Source organism: Oncorhynchus mykiss, chromosome 25, assembly GCF_057628025.1.
Source record: "Oncorhynchus mykiss isolate SJ-2025 chromosome 25, ASM5762802v1, whole genome shotgun sequence".
Lineage (NCBI taxonomy): Eukaryota > Metazoa > Chordata > Actinopteri > Salmoniformes > Salmonidae > Oncorhynchus > Oncorhynchus mykiss.
In genome coordinates, this window is record NC_143046.1 from 83,615,772 (window position 1) to 83,635,768 (window position 19,997).

General features: G+C 47.6%; 1 protein-coding gene across 1 annotated transcript in view; it reads left to right on the forward strand.

Moving 5' to 3' along the window:
* cenpf (centromere protein F) overlaps nucleotides 1-19,633 on the forward strand; it is a 21,333-nt gene extending 1,700 nt beyond the window's left edge. The window contains exons 4-21 of the mRNA XM_036962699.2: nucleotides 68-183; nucleotides 604-695; nucleotides 2,521-2,803; nucleotides 3,092-3,294; nucleotides 3,411-3,536; nucleotides 3,707-3,835; nucleotides 3,955-4,077; nucleotides 4,337-4,472; nucleotides 4,717-8,555; nucleotides 8,724-8,883; nucleotides 9,001-9,432; nucleotides 9,744-9,860; nucleotides 10,054-11,519; nucleotides 11,758-11,982; nucleotides 12,144-12,300; nucleotides 15,253-15,936; nucleotides 16,047-16,177; nucleotides 18,881-19,633. Coding sequence (XP_036818594.2) covers nucleotides 68-183; nucleotides 604-695; nucleotides 2,521-2,803; nucleotides 3,092-3,294; nucleotides 3,411-3,536; nucleotides 3,707-3,835; nucleotides 3,955-4,077; nucleotides 4,337-4,472; nucleotides 4,717-8,555; nucleotides 8,724-8,883; nucleotides 9,001-9,432; nucleotides 9,744-9,860; nucleotides 10,054-11,519; nucleotides 11,758-11,982; nucleotides 12,144-12,300; nucleotides 15,253-15,936; nucleotides 16,047-16,177; nucleotides 18,881-19,096 — 8,635 coding nt within the window. The 3' untranslated portion in view covers nucleotides 19,097-19,633. The remainder of the gene's footprint in view (nucleotides 1-67; nucleotides 184-603; nucleotides 696-2,520; nucleotides 2,804-3,091; nucleotides 3,295-3,410; nucleotides 3,537-3,706; nucleotides 3,836-3,954; nucleotides 4,078-4,336; nucleotides 4,473-4,716; nucleotides 8,556-8,723; nucleotides 8,884-9,000; nucleotides 9,433-9,743; nucleotides 9,861-10,053; nucleotides 11,520-11,757; nucleotides 11,983-12,143; nucleotides 12,301-15,252; nucleotides 15,937-16,046; nucleotides 16,178-18,880) is intronic.
* Nucleotides 19,634-19,997: the final 364 nt, after the last annotated feature.

Consider the following 19,997-nt stretch of genomic DNA (forward strand, 5'->3'; position numbering starts at 1 on the left):
TGCTTAGCTAGCCTAGGAATAGGATGGTTACAACATGGTAATAATAACACTGTATTCCTCTCTACAGATATAAGAATGAAAAGGACCGTTGTCAGCCCTCCCACTCCTCTGATCTTCAGTCCTACAGCACTCCTCAGAAGACCTTTGCCACTCCTGCTGCTACTCCCAGCTACAGACAGCATGGTAGAGTACCACAATATGGCCCACTTATATTCTGTGCAATTGGCTCATTCACCCCCCCCCCGCCTCCTCTCCCATGTAACTAATCCCCAGGTCGTTGCTGTAAATGAGAATGTGTTCTCAGTCAACTTACCTGGTAAAAATGTGTCACAGTGCAGTTGTAGCCATGGTTGGAGTCCATTTCAATTCAGAAAGTAAACCAAATTCTGATTTGGCTGCTGTAAAAAGTGCTTTATAAATACATTTCATTTCAATTCCAAATACTACTAATCGAAAACAATTGGAGGGAATTTCAGTGTACTTCCTGAATGGACTGGAATTGAAAGGAAATTGACCCGAACCCTGGTAGCCGCCTCCATCACTAGTATCATCTGTCTATTTTAAGTGCATGGTTGTGGTGTGAACAGATTCTCTCCCTCCCAGACTCCAGGCTGGAGGACCTTCAGGAGAGATACAACCAGGAGGTGGAAGAGAGGAAGAGACTGGAAGCCGAACTGAAAATCACACAGGTCAAAGTGAGTTGAAATGCTCAGTAGCACAACCACACAGTCAGATGCAGTGCAGGGACTACAATTGGGAGTGGTTTTGTTAGCATGATAATCCACTATGACACTCTGGAACTGAAAGGTCCCTGTTTCAAATACCAGAGTCTTTTGATGTGCCTTTGAGCAAGGTACTGAACCCTAATTTGATCCATGGGCGCCGTACTACTATGGCTGACCCTGTAGAACAACACATTTCACTGCACCTATCATACTACTATGGCTGACCCTGTAGAACAACACATTACACTGCACCTATCATACTACCATGGCTGACCCTGTAGAACAACACATATCATACTACTATGACTGACCTTGTAGAACAACACATTTCACTGCACCTATCATACTACTATGGCTGACCCTGTAGAACAACACATTTCACTGCACCTATCATACTACTATGGCTGACCCTGTAGAACAACACCTATCATACTACTATGGCTGACCCTGTAGAACAACACATTTCACTGCACCTATCATACTACTATGGCTGACCCTGTAAAACACCACATTTCACTGCACCTATCATACTACTATGGCTGACCCTGTAGAACAACACATTTCACTGCACCTATCATACTACTATGGCTGACCCTGTAGAACAACACCTATCATACTACTATGACTGACCTTGTAGAACAACACATTTCACTGCACCTATCATACTACTATGACTGACCCTGTAGAACAACACCTATCATACTACTATGGCTGACCCTGTAGATCAACACATTTCACTGCACCTATCATACTACTATGGCTGACCCTGTAAAACAACACATTTCACTGCACCTATCATACTACTATGGCTGACCCTGTAGAACAGCACCTATCATACTACTATGGCTGACCCTGTAGAACAGCACCTATCATACTACTATGGCTGACCCTGTAGAACAACACCTATCATACTACTATGGCTGACCCTGTAAAACAACACCTATCATACTACTATGGCTGACTCTGTAAAACAACACATTTCACTGCACCTATCTAGTGTATGTGACAATAAAACATCTATACCTGTTGAACTAGTCAAACAAATCAAAGCTTTGAAGTAGCATAACATATGGTATATACAGATGCGGTCAAAAGTATCGGCACCCTTGCATAATTCACTATTTCTTCTGAAATGGTTTTAAATGGCAAACACTGTTGGTGTTTACAGGTGTTATTGTTTGATTTGCAACTGCACAGGACCCAGAAGAACTCATCTAAACTGACACTGTTATTTTTCACTTTAAAATTTATAGTTGACTTTTTTTAAAAAGTTATAGTTAGTTTGGTTGGAGGCTGATTCTCGTTTGTGTAATTTAATTCACCTGTAGTGCAGGTGCCTATAGGTAAAAAAAATAGCAATTAAACATGTTTTTTTTTTTATATATATAAAATTGCAGGGGTGCCAATAAATTTGACCACATCTGGATGGTGTAATACCAGCCCCTCCAGGATTGTACTGCGTTTTTCTGTTATATTTGTGGGCAAAAATGTTTGATTTAGCTATTGCAGTTCTTTAGACTTTGCTATGGCAATTTACTATGATTTTTATCCAATTGTCCCAAAACTACGCTGACGCATTTTATGTGGTTAAAGTGCAGCGATAAGCTAAAATTGCGATCCCTCCTTTTGTAATGCTGTGAGCAGACCGTTTTATGCTGTGATATTGCAGTGATTTGTCCAATTTGCAAACCTTCGCAAATATGTTGATTTTGCACACAGAAGAGTTGCAATTGCAAAATCCTGGCGGGACTTTAATACGATGCATACTGATGCATGCTTCTGTCTCGTCTTCTAGCTGTTGAACCAGTCGTCCGTCAGTCATAAGGACATTGCCACCCGGCAACAAGCAGGCTCCTCCATATTCCCATGGCAACAGCAAGACAAGGGCCGCCAGTCCCAGGGCACCATTGAAACGCCCCTGGCTAGGCGGGCAGGGGGCGGGACATCCGCTGGCGGCTTCCTGTGGAACACGGAGGATACACCAATCAAATCCACCCAGCGAATCAGCACATCTGTATCCCAGTTTGATTCTGATGGCTCCTCCCAGCAGATGGAACAGCTGAGGATGCTGAATCAAGGTTAGGCCACGCCCTGTTATACTAATACTATCCTTTAGGCCATGCCCTGTTACACTAATACTACCCATGAGAACACGCCCTGTTATACTGATACTATCCTTTAGGCCACGCCCTGTTATACTAATACTATCCTTTAGGCCACGCCCTGTTGTACTAATACCTTCTTTACAAACCCTGTCAGTAGGCACATTTGAGAAAACGCCTTGTAAAGGAAAAAATTCAATGTTCTGACTGGGAAAACTCTGGTGGTTTCTCAATGTTTGGTCCTGTTTTTTAATGTCCTGTCAGAGCTGAAGAGTAAAGTGTCTGAGCTGGAGCAGCGTCTGCAGTCACAGGAGAAGGACGCGAGGATGCAGAGCGGCAGGCTCCAGGAGCTCCAAGGCCAGCTGGACCAGGCTAGGAGAGACCTGACCGACAGAGACAAGACCCTGGGCAAGAGCAGAGATGAACTAAGCAAGGCTACCACTCAGCACGAACAAGCTGTCGCCAAGGTAGGGGATATATGGCGTATTCAAAAACAATCATTTGCTAATGCATTCCTGTTGTGTTTCTGAGGGCTGTTTTGAACACAAGAAAATGTCTGAATCATTACTGTGCCTCCTCCCAGTGTGTGTCAATGGAGCAGAAATTGAAACAGGTCTCTGAGGAGATGTCCTGCCAGAGGCACAACGCTGAGAGCTGCAGACGAGCTCTGGAACAGAAGGTCAAGGACCAGGAGAAGGAGAGCCAGAAGGTTTGCTCGCTTTGTCCTCTGTTCTTTCAGACTCTGTAGTTGAAATTAATACTGAGAATCCACCTGTGGCAACTTCAATCTCTGTTACCCATGTTTTTTTTGTTGTTGTGTGGAACAGCTGTTGCTGAAGGGAGGTGTTTAAATGTATGTTTTCTTGTGTTTGTGTGTAGGAGCTGTCCCACCTCCAGAGCAGCCACCACTCCCTAGAGCAGCAGTTTAACCAGACCAAGACCAAGCTGAACCAGGAGATACAGCAAGCCAAGAAAGACCACAACATCCTGCAGGCTGAGATGGACAAGGTAATGTAATACGTTGTGATTATGGGCTGGAGTTATTCATTTCTACATGTCACTGACAACCACTCAAAAGTTAACTTCCTGTTACCAAGTATGTCACTTCCCTCCCTGCCCTCTGCCAGGTGTCATGCCAGAGGAGCCAGCTGGAGAGAGACCAGGAGGAGCAGAAACAGAAGTTGCTGAGGTCAGAACAGAGCCAACAGGCCAGCCAAAACAAGGAGCAGGACCTCAGGAAGAAATTTGAGGTGGGCCGTGATTCATGGAATTTCTCTTTTAAACCTGTTATGTATTCTTCTGTAATGTGTTCATTTGTGGAAAAATGTGCTGGACTAAATTAAAAAAAAAATGTTTAACCACAATGAAACCACACACACACCAAAAAAATACTGTTCTAATATACGCACACAATGTTTCACCCCTAGTCTGGATGGTCTTTAAGGACATTGGATGTCCTCCATCTTGGAACCAGAAGTAATCTGATTGTTGTGTGTTTAACTTGTCCAGGAGCTGCAGAGAGAGAAGAACACTGTGAGCGCCCAGCTGGACCAGGGTAGCAAGAGGCTCTCTCAGCTGGAGGAGGAGAAGAAGAGCGCAGAGCAGAACCTCAAACGCACCCAGAGCATGCTGGATGACTTCAGAGGTAGGTTGTTGGTTTTGTTTAACCTTTATTTGTCCAGGTACTCATTGATATAAAATCTCTTGTTTAAGTGAGACTTTGTGCATGGTTTCCAAACCTATCTATTATGATCTAGCAATGTAAAGGTAATGTTTTAAATCCTGTTTGATGTGGAATGAGCTCATTTTCATTCCATGCCTTGTCATGTCATATCTCTGGTTTTGGCTTCCCCACATTAGATGTTGTTTCTGTGTCTGTTGTTCAACAGCCAAAAATGAAGCCCAGTCCGAAGAGCTGAAAGGACTTGTCACTAAACTGGAAAGCCAGACCAGATCGTCAGCCCAAGATCTAGAGAACCTAAAGAAAACGCTCACAGACGCAGAGACCAAGAATGACAAGACTCAGAGTGAACTGAATATCCAAAAACAGGAAGTGGAACAGATCACAAACAAACACAGCGCTCTGGAGAAGGAGATCCAGGAACTGAAGACAACCCTGACCACCACTCAGGGCGAGTTTGTGCAGCTGAAGAAAGAGAACGAGACACTTCAGGGATGGAAAACGGAGAAGGAGACGCTCGTTAACGAGACTGAGGCTGTGCAGCAAGGCTTAGTCGACAAAATCACTGAGCTGGAGAAGAGTCTGGGCTCGTTGAATGACGATAAAATAGGTCTACAGGAGCAGCTGAAGACTCTGGAGGCTGAGAAGGCTTGTCTATCAGGGCAGATCGATTCCCTGAAGGGAGAACTCCTCAACAAGTGTACCGACCTGGAGGAGAAGGGCTGCATGTACGAAGAGCTCCAAAAACAGCTGAAGGAGTCTGACCAGAAACACTTAAAAAACCTGGAGACCGTTGGGTTGCAGATGACCCAGCTTGAAGGACAAGTGAAGGATCTGGGGTCCAGGCTGCAGGTGGAGACTGGCAGGGCGGAGCGGGCCGAAATGTTTCACACTGAGCTCCAGGAGCAGTACCAGGCGGCCTGCGACCTGGCCCGGTCCAAAGATGCTCTGGTGGAGTTAGGCCAGAGCGATGTAGCCCAGCTCAGGGAGAGTCTGGCTCAGACCACAGCCCTACAGGAGGAACAACTGGCCAGATTTACCCAGGAGAAGACCTCCCTCCTGAAGGAGTGTGAGGAAAGCGTAGCATCGAAGGTAGACGAGGTTGAGCACGCCAAGCTGAGTCTGGTTAAGATTCAGCAGGAGCTGCCTTTCCTCCAGGACCAGGTGTCTTCACTGGAGTCCAACCTGAAGATCCAGAAAAGTTTGGGTGTTAAACTACAGGCCAAGTATGACAACATTGTCAATACTAAAGAGGATCTTGTGGAGAAGCTTTCTGAGGCAGAAAAGAGAGGGGAAAGTCTTCAGGGTGAAGTCAATAGCCTCTCAGAGCAGGCGAAGACTGTTGGCTCTCTACAGGAGCGCTGTGATACTCTGACGGCTGCGGCACAGGAGTCCATAAGCGCTCTGCAGAACATGACCGAGACCCTGACCCAGACTGAAACAGAGCTGCACATACTGAGAGACGTGGTTGAAAAACTAGAGGCTCAGGTGTACGAAGCTGAGACCAAAGCCTCAGGTCTTGAGAGGGAAAAGGCAGAGATGGCAGAGAAAGTAGAGAAAATCCAGAGGGAAGCTGAAGAGGTTTCTGTGAAGTATCAAAGCCTTCAGGACTCCCAGGAAGAGGAGAGGAATGGTTTGCTGAAGCAGATCTCTACATTGAAGGACATACTCACTGAGAATAATGCTGCTTCCGCCCAGCTGTCTTCTGACCTGAATAACTCCCTGGAAGCTCTGCAGAAGACACACTCGGCTGCCGTGGAGCTCAACTCCAACCTGGAGAGCAGCCTAGTGGAGAAAACAAACCTAATCTCTTCTCAGGAGATGCAAGTCAAAGAGCTCTCAGAGAGACTCCATAAGGAAGCCGAGATCCATGTCACAGAGCTGGAGACTTACCTCCAGAAACAAAGAGGCCTGAAGGAGCAGCTTGAGATTGTAAAGAGCCAGCTGGAGAGTAAAAGCCAGGAGGGAGCCGAGGCTAAGGAGAAGTGGGAGAGGGCCTCACTAGAGCTGTCTAAGCTGAGAGAAGATTTGTCTTCTGCCAGAAACAGTGTCGATGAGAAAGGCCGTAAGATCAAGAGTCTGAAAGAGAGGTTGAACCAGGCTGAGTCTGAACAAGACAAAGCTACCGACGCCCTGAAAGAGAAGGTCATCAGCATGAACAAGATCAAGGTCCAGCTGGAGATGCTTCAGATGGACCTGGAGGACAACGAGGCCTGCATGAACACCTTTGACACCCAGATAGAGGAGCTTAAAGGAACTGTGGAGGAACTCAGAGGCACCGTGGCCTCTCTGAATGGGAGACTGGAGGAGAGTGTGACGCAAAGGTCCACCTTGGAGACCGAGCTGGGCTCTGTCAAAGAGCAGCTGTCAGAGAAGAGCTGTGAAGTCACCCAGGTGACAGCAACTCTTGAAGACACTCGCCAGCAGATGCAGGCTGCCTTGTCCACAGCAGGTTTAGTGGAATCACTCCAGACCACTGTTGATGGGCTGATGGAGACCCTGGAGGAGGAGGTTAGAAAACATGGCCAACTGGAGATGGACATCATTCAGCTCACTGAGGAGAAGGAGCAGTTGGCTGTGGAGAAGGAGCAGTTGGCCGTGGAGAAGGAGCAGTTGGCCGTGGAGAAGGAGCAGTTGGCCGTGGAGAAGGAGCAGTTGGCCGTGGAGAAGGAGCAGTTGACCGTGGAGAAGGAGCAGTTGACCGTGGAGAAGGAGCAGTTGACCGTGGAGAAGGAGCAGTTGACCGTGGAGAAGGAGCAGTTGACCGTGGAGAAGGAGCAGTTGACCGTGGAGAAGGAGCAGTTGACCGTGGAGAAGGAGCAGTTGACCGTGGAGAAGGAGCAGTTGACCGTGGAGAAGGAGCAGTTGACCGTGGAGAAGGAGCAGTTGACTGTGGAGAAGGAGCAGTTGACCGTGGAGAAGGAGCAGTTGACCGTGGAGAAGGAGCAGTTGACCGTGGAGAAGGAGCAGTTGACCGTGGAGAAGGAGCAGTTGACCGTGGAGAAGGAGCAGTTGACCGTGGAGAAGGAGCAGTTGACCGTGGAGAAGGAGCAGTTGACCGTGGAGAAGGAGCAGTTGACCGTGGAGAAGGAGCAGTTGACCGTGGAGAAGGAGCAGTTGACCGTGGAGAAGGAGCAGTTGACCGTGGAGAAGGAGCAGTTGACCGTGGAGAAGGAGCAGTTGACCGTGGAGAAGGAGCAGTTGACCGTGGAGAAGGAGCAGTTGACCGTGGAGAAGGAGCAGTTGACCGTGGAGAAGGAGCAGTTGACCGTGGAGAAGGAGCAGTTGACCGTGGAGAAGGAGCAGTTGACCGTGGAGAAGGAGCAGTTGACCGTGGAGAAGGAGCAGTTGACCGTGGAGAAGGAGCAGTTGACCGTGGAGAAGGAGCAGTTGACCGTGGAGAAGGAGCAGTTGACCGTGGAGAAGGAGCAGTTGACCGTGGAGAAGGAGCAGTTGACCGTGGAGAAGGAGCAGTTGACCGTGGAGAAGGAGCAGTTGACCGTGGAGAAGGAGCAGTTGACCGTGGAGAAGGAGCAGTTGACTGTGGAGAAGGAGCAGTTGACTGTGGAGAAGGAGCAGTTGACTGTGGAGAAGGAGCAGTTGACTGTGGAGAAGGAGCAGTTGACTGTGGAGAAGGAGCAGTTGACTGTGGAGAAGGAGCAGTTGACTGTGGAGAAGGAGCAGTTGACTGTGGAGAAGGAGCAGTTGACTGTGGAGAAGGAGCAGTTGACCGTGGAGAAGGAGCAGTTGACCGTGGAGAAGGAGCAACTTGAGGCTGACTTGCAGAGGCACAGTCTGAACGCTGGGGATGAGAGAGACGCGGTCAAACAGGAGAACGAGTGTCTCCAGCGTACGCTACAGAGCCTGACGGAGAACTACGAGGCTGTTCAGTCTGCGTTTGAGAGAGCGACCCGGCAGAGCGAGGACGAAACCAGAGAGAGGATCGGAACGTTTGAGAGGGAACAAACCGAGCTCCAGCAGAGACTGAGCGGACTGCAGGGTGAACTAGCCCTGTTCAAGGAGCACTATGACAGCCTGATGACTCAGGTAAATCGATAAAGTGGGAGAGCTAATTGTGTATGTAATTTTGTGATTTCGTTTTTTAGTGTTTATTTTACAAGGCAGGTCAAATTCTTATTTACAACGATGGCCTGTATTGTATAGGTCCTTGGAAGTAAAATGTGTTTAGTAAATGTATTATAATTATTATGACAGGCAAGCCAGCAGCAGTCTCTCATAGAGCAGCTTCAGACCAAGAGAGACCAGAAGGTCTCTACAGGAGAGGCGGACGGACCGACTTCCAGACAGACGTCAGGCTCCTTCTTCAACGTTAGCTTACCCTTAAAAGAAGATCCTGAGGAGATGAAACCCACAGGTTTGTTGATGATATGATAAGACATTGCATTTCTATGCTTTCCATTTACACATCTTAATGTTAATATGATATGCTTCGGGTTCACAAGGATTTACTTTATTTCATTGATCTCATCAGCTGAGCAATCAGATGACCTCCACAACTCTGAGGTACCTCAACAGACAGGAAGTGACGGCAACAATGAGCCAGCTGAAGAGTTCAGTGACTGCATGGATAAAGTCCCTGTAGAGCAGCAAAAAGCGCTCAGTAAAAGCCTAGATGATGATGATGTGACCCTCGGCGGTGAACATCTAGCAGTCTCTGAAGCTCCTCGTGATCAGGACCAGTTGGCCCAGAGCAGGGAGGTGGTCAGAAAGCTAGAGGAGGAGCTACAGACCCTCCACTCCCAGCTTGACCTCGCTACCTCTGAGATGACCCTCAGGAAGGAGCTGTGCTCTGAGCTGGAGGTCAAAGTTGAAGAGTTAGAGGTGAAGGTCCAACAGATGGAGAAAGAGATGTGTGGTGCCGCGGAGAAGATTAGCGCTGCCGTAGTGGAGAGACGAACGCTAGGTTGGTTTTTTACTAAACACTATCTCTCCTTTGTTGCTCCGCCCCCTCCATAATATAAACAAACGCCATACTGTTGTACTTGTCTTTCTTGCACTAACACTTACTAGCAGCACTCATTTGGCTTATCGCTGCTTTTATGTCGAAGGTTTTATATTCTCAATAACGGTGATATGTTGATTGTCTTACCAACCTTAGTTTCATGCAGTAACTGTAAGTTCCTCAGGTTCTTGTTTCAATCTTTTGTCCTGTGTTTTATGTTTACTCTCAAGGGTGTTTTAATGATGACAATGACATGTATTCATTATTATCAGGTGACCAGATCTCAGAGTTGACAGAGGAGGCAGAGTCCCTGAGACTGGCGCTGCAGACCTCTAAATGTCAGCTCTCTGATGTCATGGAGATGCTAGAGACGCTGGAGATGGCCAAAGGTAAGGACCAGAAACCCAAATTGTGGACCTCTGGAAATTATATTATCTCATTTAATCTTTGTAATATGCCTCATTTTAATAGTTTTAGCATCTAATTGGTTTAATTTTTTGTGCTTTAGGCTAATGTATAGAAAGTGAAAAGCTTTTTACTTTATTTATGAATGAATGAAGATATGATTCTTCCATCCTGAAGGTGGTTGGAGCGAGAGGTTCTTCCAGGTGGAAAGCGAACTGAAGAGGGTTCGTTCTGAGAAGGCCAATCTGGAGAAACACATCCTCTCCATGGAGGCTGATTTAGAGTGCCTGACCGAGCAGAAAGTCACGCTGGAGAGGGAGATGGAGGCTAGCCGCAAAGCTAAATGTGACCTGGCCCAGCAGCTGGCCACCCTCACCTCAGAGAACGGACAACTCAGACAGGAGATGGTGTCCTGCAGCGAGGATAGGAATGAGCTGGAACAGTCAGTGGCACAGTGGAAGGATAAGGCAGAGAGTCTGGAGAAGACAAACGTGGATACTAGAGAGGTTATTAAGATCTTAGAGGAAGATATCAGAAATGGGAAGAGGGAATCTGATGTGACGTCTGCTAACCTGGAGAGTCTGCAGATGGAGAGAGGTCAGCTGGTGCTGCAGTGTCAGGCGCTAGAGAAGACCATCACCCTGCAGAGCGGGGAGAAGGACAACCTGATTAACCAACTGAACAGCTTCAAAGATAACCAGAGCTCTGCGAGCAAAAACACTGAGTCCATGGCCTCTAAGATTCAGTCTCTGGAAGGGGAGATATCTAGACTAGCCCAGTCTCTGGAGTCTTCTCTGCTAGAGAAAGGAGAGATAGCCTCACGCCTCAACTCAACCCAGGAGGAGGTGGCCCAAATGAGGTCGGGCATCGAGAGGCTCCGGGTCCGCATAGAGTCCGACGAGAGACAGAAAAAACACATGAGCGAACTGCTGAAGGCTGCCCAGAGGAAAGCAGATGCTCTTCAGGACCAGCTAGACAAACAGGAGAGGGAGAGGGAAGACGCTGACCAAAACCTAGAGGAGGCTGTGCTTCAGGCCGAGACGGCCACGGTCCAACTTGAAGAGTTGGAGGAAGAGAAGAAGGAACTGGCCAGTAAGATTGAGGAGATGACTGCCGAACTGGACAGCCTGAGAAATGAGAAGGAGAGGCTTGAGGAATTGCTCTCTCTGAAGAACGCAGAGATTGAGGAGATGAAGGCAGCAAACCGAGCTGCCACTGAGGAACTGGAGAAAGGGATGAGAGAGGCGGAGGACAAACAGAGGGCAATGGTGGAAGAGTTACAGGCCCAGCTTGACTCTGTGAGCTCTGAGCTGCAGAAATGCAGAGAAGGCCTGGAGGGAGAGAAGGAGAGAATGCGGTCTCTAACGGAGGAATGGGAGAAAGAGCGGGAGAGGCTGAAGAAAGAGGTGGATCGACTGCAGGCTTTGGAGATCGAGCGGGAGAAGAAGAGAGAGATGCTGACTCTGAGACTGCAGGAGGACCTGGAGGCACAGCAGAGAGAGATGGGGGACATCCGAGAGAACAACAACACCCTGCAGCAAGAGATGGAGAAGCTGCAGGCACTACTGTCGGAGCGGGAGCAGAAAGAACAGGCTCAGTCTGCAGAGAGACTAAAACTACAGCAGCAGTCAGAAAGCTACAAGGTCAGTCGTTTTCTATAGTCCTATTGATATCATGTAGAATAGCCTATATTCTTAGTATTTGGGGTTTTCATTCATCAATACGAGACTGGAATGATCTTGGTACTTTGTACTTTTCAACCACGGTTAGCGGTGTTGGAAACAGATGTGTTAAACTGTGCCGGTCTTCTGGTTCAGCAATGCAGTGTGTCAGTCACACTATGTATGTCCTCTTTCTAACACACTACTGACTCCTCCCTAGTTATCCCTGGAGGAGGTTACCTCAGAGAAGGAGGTGCTGAAGGCACAGCAGGAGGAGGAGGTTGCAGCCCTTAGGGGTGAGCTGACCTCGGAGCAGGAGGTGCTGAGGGGACAGTTGGCTGCAGCGGAGGAGGAGGTCAGAGGTCATCTGTCAGAGTTGAGCAGTCTGAGAACCAGAATGGAGGAGCTCAGCACTACCATCACACAGCAGGACAGCAGCAAACAGGTATACAGCCCTTGTCACATTGTTGCTTTACGGCCTGGAAATTCATTGCATTACATTTCAAGTGGTTTTCACTCCTAAATGTATTACTTTTTAAATGTTTTATTATCTGTGAGTGATTATTATGGTAACTAATATTTTTTTATCTGTGTCCTGTCTGGAAGGTATCGGAGCTGAGCTCCAGAGTGGCCCGTCTGTCTAAGGAGAGGGACTCAGCCCTCGGTAAGGTTAACATGTGGATGAACTCCTGTAAACAGCTGGAGAAGGAGAGGGAGGCTCTTGTACTGGAGACCCAGAAACTACAGGCCAGCCAGACACCAGGTACCATTATCTACTACATTACCATCAATAATAAATATCATTGATATATGAAGACAGTAGGGGCCACAGAATTGAACCCTGGGGAACCCCACATGAATACTTACATTATTTGAAACAAGTGGTGGAAAAAGTACCCAATTTGTAAAACTTGAGTAAAAGTAAAGATACCTTTTAGTATAACTTTTATCAAGTAAGTCACCCAGTAAAACACTACTTGAGTAAAAGTCTAAAAGTATTTGGTTTTAAATATACTTAAGTATCAAAAGTAAATGTAATTGCTAAAATATACTTAAGTGCTGAAAGTAAATGTATAAATCATTTCAAATTCCTTATATTGCAAACCAGACGGCACCATTTTAAAATGTATTTTATTTACGGGTAGCCAGGGGCACACTCAGACATAATTTACAGTGCATTTGGCAGGGATACAAAAATTCACCGTTTTTAATCCAAAATAGGTGACCTACATGGTTCGTGTCGATCCGATGCGAAAGTGGAGCTTTGGATCAGTACTGGCTGTAAGCGAAAGAGTGATGCGCGTTTGGAGCGATACTGTCTGTGTCCAAGGCTCAGCCAATCGTTCACATCACATCAGAATGCAACACGCGACTGAAGAGAGAAGAGACAACCAATTCGCTAGTTACAGCATCAGCTTTGTAAAGACGAAGTGTAGAAAGGCAGTTTGTCAGTAAACAGCAGCGCGTCCCCTGAACCATAGGTGAGAAGCCTGACCAGGGGTGAGAAGGTGATGAAGTGTACTTCATGAGCTGTAACTGAAAAAACAACTGGCATTTGGAAAGTTTGAGGTGGGCGAGAAAGTGTGGTGGTACAAGTATTGTTAAGTAACGTTATCTTGCTAGCTTGATCAAATTATCCGTTAGCTAGCCAGAGAAATGTTGCGCAACATTAGCCAACTTAAGTGAACAAATAATTGTGTTTATGGTGTGAAAAATGTGCAGGCTAATAACATCAGACAGCTAACGCCAGCTAGCTAACGTTAGTAACCTAACCAATTCGCTAGTGTTATTAACTGGTCTACGACTCCTTGCCGTTCCTCAATTTGCGTTACTGGACTCTGGTAATCTGTGTGAAATGATAACTAGTTTACGAACTAACTAATATCTGTGAGCTAATGTTTTCCCTCTACAGTATGTGGTTAATTTAAAGAATGAGAGTTAGTTGAAAATAAGGCGTTTGTTCTTTAAACAAGTGGATTCAGGGATCAAGTGTAGCTGGGCAACTACAACTTGGAGTCCACCTGTGGCAAATTCAATTGATTGGACATGATTTGGAAAAGGCACACACCTGTATGTAAGGTCCTACATTTGACAGTGCATGTCAGAGAGAAAAAAACGTTATTATGGTTATTAGAAGTTATTAGGTCAAAGGAATAGTCCGTAGAGCTCCGAGACAGGATTGCGTTGAGGCACATCTAGGGAAGGGTACCAACAAGAACACAGTGGCCTCATTCTTAAATGGAAGAAGTTTGGAACCACAAAGACTATCCCTAGAGCTGGCCGCCCAGCCAAACTGAGCAATCGGGGGAGAAGGGCCTTGGTCAGGGAGGTGACCAAGAAGCCGATGGTCACTCTGACTGAGCTCCAGAGTTCCTCTGTGGAGATTGTTGTCCTTCTGGAAGGTTCTCCCATCTCTGCAGCACTCCTTTTTAAGTTTGCCACCTAAAGGATGCTGACCATGAGAAAAAAGATTCTCTGGTCTGATGAAACCAAGATTGAACTCTTTGGCCTGAATGTTAAGTGTCACGTCTGGAGGAAACCTGGCACTATCCCTATGGTGAAGCATGGTGGTGGCAACATCCTGCTGTGGGGATGGTTTTCAGAGGCAGGGACTGGGAGACTAGTTAGGATCAAGGAAAAGCTGAACGAAGCAAAGTACAGAGATCCTTGATGAAAACCTGCTCCAGAGCACTCAGGTTCTCCGACTGGGGTAAAGGTTCACCTTCCAACAGGACAACGACCCTAAGCACACAACCAAGACAAGAAAGGAGTCTCTGAATGTGCTTGAGTGGTTGAGTGGCTCAGTCAAAGCCTGGACTTGAACCCAATCGAACATCTCTGGAGAGACCTGAAAATAGCTGTGCAGCGACTATCCCCATCCAACCTGACAGAGCTTGAGAGGATCAGCAGAAAATAATTGGAGAAACCACTCAAGTACAGGTGTGCCAAGCTTTGTAGCGACATACCCAAGACTCGAGGCTGTAGTCGCTGCCAAAGGTGCTTCAACAAAGTACTGAGGAAAGGGTCTGAATACTTATGTAAATGTGATTTATATTTCAGGTTTTTTTAACACGTTTGCAAAAATGTCAAATCCTGTTTTTGCTTTGTCATCATGGGGTATTGTGTGTGTGTGGATTGATGAGGAAAAATATAAATTTCATCCATTTTAGTATAATACTGTAGCATAACGATGTGGAAAAAGTCAAGGGGTCTGAATACTTTCCGAATGCACTGTACAAACTAAGCACTTGTGTTTGGTGAGTCCTCCAGACCAGAGACGATGGGGATGACCCAGGGATGTTCTCTTGATAAGTGCATGAATTTAACCATTTTCCTGTCCCGCTAGCCATTCAAAATGCAAGTTGTACTTTTGGGTGTCAGGGAAAATGCATGGAGTTAAAAGTACATTGTTTTCTTCAGGGATGTAGTGAAGTAACAGTAATGGGTCAAAAACATAAATAGTAAAGTACAGATATCCCAAAAAACTACGTAAGTTAAAAATACCTTTTAAAGTACTACTTAAGTACTTTACACCACTGTCTGAAAAGACTTCAGATTGTGGAACATCATATTAGATGTAATTGACAGGGACAATGCACATTAATCATCATTTCTGTAAATGTTGCTAAAAACAGATATAGATTTTTTTTTTCTCCCTTTTCTCTCCATGTAAAACACAACCCCATTTTTATGTAAAACCTCCCTGTTGTTCCAGCTGGTGAAGAGAGGAGTGATGAGGTACAGAAGAGGAGCTCTGAGGAGGTGCAGGCTGAACTCAAAGAGTTGAAGAAAGCTCTAGAGGAGAGGAGTGAGGAGGTGCAGGAGCTCAGCAAGACTCTAGCAGAGAGAAGCAGGGAGTTGGAGGCGCAGAAGAGGAGCAGTGAGTCTGAACTGGAGGAGCTTACTGAAGCCTTGGAGGAGAGGAGCAGGGAGGTGGACGAGAGCATGGATAAATACTGCAGCCTGATGGTCCGTGTCCACAAGCTGGAGGAGACCAACGACACGCTGGAAACACGCCTGGAGCGCCTTGTCACGCAGACCACTAGCAGCACGGCTAACAACGCTAGCAACACGGCTAACAATGCTAGCAATAAAACACCCAGGCGAAAGTCAGGCAGGAGGTCAGCCTCCAGGGCACAGGAAGCACTCATACCGTTGGGTCCCGCAGAGACAGACTCTGAGAACACGGTGCCTGCTGGTCAGGGTCAGGGGTCGTTGGGGAAGAGGGGTTGTGGTGTTCTAGCAGCTAGTGACAACAGCAACACTCCATTTAAAGCCCAGGAGGCCCTGCTGAACACTGCCAAGAGGATCAAAGCAACAGCAACCACGCCCAAACCAGGAAGTAGACAGGAAGAGGAGGAGTTTAGGCCAGAGGGACTTCCTGAGCTGGTGCAGAGAGGTGAGACATGGGAACATGGATTCCAACAATAACTTTGTTCTTATTGAAGCATAATAAACCTGAGCCACTACTATCGGCCTCGTGTTCGATTTGTCTCATGTCTCTCTCAGGGTTTGCTGATATCCCTCTAGGAGAGGCCAGTCCCTTCATCATGAGGAGAACCGCAGTGCAGCGCTGTAGCCCTCGTCTGGCCGCCGCACGACACAATGCCACCACCCCAACTGTAACCCCCCAACACAAGGTGAGTTACACACACACCCACCCACAGGGGGGCAGCAGAGTCCTGAAGGTGAGCCACACACTGCAGTTAAATTAGTGTGTCATTGGTCAGCAGAGAGTTGATATAAGCCATGGGAGAGATGGAGGGTAGAGAACAGACTTGTCACTAAAAGAAGGTGATAGATGGTTGTATTCAGTCAGTCAGCCGGATGTGACCCTAGCCTGGGTCACATCTGCAATGGGGACCCTCTTTCCTCGACATAGAAAATCACTCTTGACTACGGCTCGCTGGAGACCTGATAACATATACATTCACTCACACTCGTCAGTAGCTACGTTTCCATCCAATTGGTGACCAGATTTTTGAAAGATGCCACCATGTCAAAAATGAACAAATTGTCTGCATTTTATAGAATTGTACTGGCATTTCCATCAGCCTGTTGTGACTTTTATTTCTCCGCAAGACATTTGTGAGACGGCTTCCTCTCTCGGGCCCATTCAGGAATAGCACTTAAAATAACACCCTCTCCATAACTTCAGTCTAGTGAAAGATCACATCCATATTCTGGACATATTAACTTGTGGTGAAGCCTCCCTGTGGTAGTTGCAGAGCACAGGAGGTTGGTGGCACCTTCATTGGGAAGGACGGGCTTGTGGTAATGAGTGGAGTGTTATCAAATACATCGAACTCATGGTTTCCATGTGTCCGATGCCATTCCATTTGCTCTGTTCCAGCCATTATTCTGATCCGTCCTCCCCTCTGCAACCTCCAGTATCGCAGAGGAACTTTGCTATGCTGTAACTAGTTTGTCATTACCACCAGGTACCTTAGAAGACGGGGGGGGATGGACCATTTCACTTTAGGAAGCTGGGGGGGGTGGACCATTTCACTTTACGAAGCCGGGGGCGTGGACCATTTCACTTTAGGAAGACGGGGGGGGGGGGGGTGGACCATTTCACTTTAGGAAGACGGGGGGGGTGGACCATTTCACTTTACGAAGACTGGGGGGATGGACCATTTCACTTTAGGAAGACGGGGGGGATGGACCATTTCACTTTACGAAGCCGGGGGCGTGGACCATTTCACTTTAGGAAGACGGGGGGGGTGGACCATTTCACTTTACGAAGACGGGGGGGGGGGGGGGGGTGGACCATTTCACTTTAGGAAGACGGGGGGATGGACCATTTCACTTTAGGAAGACGGGGGGGGTGGACCATTTCACTTTAGGAAGACGGGGGGGTGGACCATTTCACTTTACGAAGACGGGGGGGGGTGGACCATTTCACTTTACGAAGAGGGGGGGGGTGGACCATTTCACTTTACGAAGAGGGGGGGGGTGGACCATTTCACTTTAGGAAGACGGGGGGGTGGACCATTTCACTTTACGAAGCCGGGGGGGTGGACCATTTCACTTTAGGAAGACGGGGGGGGTGGACCATTTCACTTTAGGAAGACGGGGGGGTGGACCATTTCACTTTAGGAAGACGGGGGGGGTGGACCATTTCACTTTACGAAGCCGGGGGGGTGGACCATTTCACTTTTGGAAGCCGGGGGCGTGGACCATTTCACTTTAGGAAGACGGGGGGATGGACCATTTCACTTTACGAAGCCGGGGGCGTGGACCATTTCACTTTAGGAAGACGGGGGGATGGACCATTTCACTTTAGGAAGACGGGGGGATGGACCATTTCACTTTAGGAAGACGGGGGGGATGGACCATTTCACTTTACGAAGCCGGGGGCGTGGACCATTTCACTTTAGGAAGACGGGGGGATGGACCATTTCACTTTAGGAAGACGGGGGGGGTGGACCATTTCACTTTACGAAGCCGGGGGCGTGGACCATTTCACTTTAGGAAGACGGGGGGATGGACCATTTCACTTTACGAAGCCGGGGGGGTGGACCATTTCACTTTAGGAAGACGGGGGGGTGGACCATTTCACTTTACGAAGCCGGGGGGGTGGACCATTTCACTTTAGGAAGACGGGGTGGACCATTTCACTTTACGAAGCCGGGGGGTGGACCATTTCACTTTTGGAAGACGGGGGGGTGGACCATTTCACTTTTGGAAGAGGGGGGGGTGGACCATTTCACTTTTGGAAGACGGGGGGGTGGACCATTTCACTTTACGAAGCCGGGGGATGGACCATTTCACTTTACGAAGCCGGCGGGGTGGACCATTTCACTTTAGGAAGACGTAGGGGTGGACCATTTCGCTTTTGGAAGACGGGGGGATGGACCATTTCACTTTTGGAAGACGGGGGGTGGACCATTTCACTTTTGGAAGACGGGGGGGTGGACCATTTCACTTTTGGAAGACGGGGGGGTGGACCATTTCACTTTTGGAAGACGGGGGGGTGGACCATTTCACTTTACGAAGCCGGGGGGTGGACCATTTCACTTTACGAAGCCGGCGGGGTGGACCATTTCACTTTAGGAAGACGTAGGGGTGGACCATTTCGCTTTTGGAAGACGGGGGGATGGACCATTTCACTTTTGGAAGACGGGGGGGTGGACCATTTCACTTTACGAAGCCGGGGGGTGGACCATTTCACTTTAGGAAGACGGGGGGGTGGACCATTTCACTTTAGGAAGCCGGGGGGGTGGACCATTTCACTTTAGGAAGACGGGGGGGTGGACCATTTCACTTTAGGAAGACAGGGAGCGTCCACTCATGTCTCTGTCCATAACATGACCATTTAAAACCCTTTCCTCCTCTTGCAGGTGCTGGAGCCCCTGTCCCTTCAGAGCCCTGTCGGCATGGCAACTCTGTCTGACAGCCCTGGTGGGAAAGGCCTGTGTGTTAGTCCTGCCTCCAGTGGCGAGGAGAGGCGTGGCCGTCGGTCCCTGAGCACACGGAAGACTCCGGAACAGAGGGAGAAACGCAAAGAGGCCATGATGACTGCATCACGCCAAGAGGAGAACTGCCAAGTGCAGTAACATAGCAACTAACTAACCTGTACAAAGCCAGTAACACCCCAGCCCAAACCAATGTGATGACAGAATACTGGTGTCAGAATGTCTGTAAACTGCATTACTAATGTAATTCATCTGTCTGCTGTCTGTGGTACAGGTGAAATGCGATTCTCCAATGTAAGCTGTAGATATTAAATGTTTCTGTGTTTTTCCTCTGAACCTGTTTTATACTTTCTATTCCTCCTGGTTTACTACTACTGTTAATAGCACAAAAATAAACTTTTTGTTTTGTTTTAATCTGTTATTAGGGCTGTTTTTCCAGACCCAAGTGAATCCTACTGGACTAGAAAGCATGCTCGATGGAGAATCTCCATGCCATTGGAACTTAATGTGTGTCTGTAGAAACTATCCCATAAAGTCGTATAAGATAAAACTCCAATACCTAGTTCTGTAGCAGTTCTAGGCTCTTTTCTGTGTCAATAACTAATAATTCCACTTCACTCCAGCTCGTTGGTTGTTCATAATGATATAACTGCTGTTTTACTAAACATTGTGATCACATTGGCTTGACTGCGTCTCTTTTAACCCATGGTCTCACATCGGTGTACATGTGATTTCATTTTGCTTTGTCTTACTTGGCATTTTCTCACTCTTGGTTGTATTCAGTCAGACGGCGACTAGTCTGTCGACACACACACACACACACCTCGACTCTTATCTCTCACACACGCACAGCTCAGGAAATCAATAATCCTGTCTTTTGAAGCCATAGGGAGAGAGATCTCACTGCACAAAATACCCCTGTATCAAGATCTGACACATTCTGATACACATTGAAATATGATGTATCTGATTGTGTCCAACTCACGTCGTATCAAACTGCTTCAGCCCACGTTGATGCGTCACGTCAATCACCAATCATATT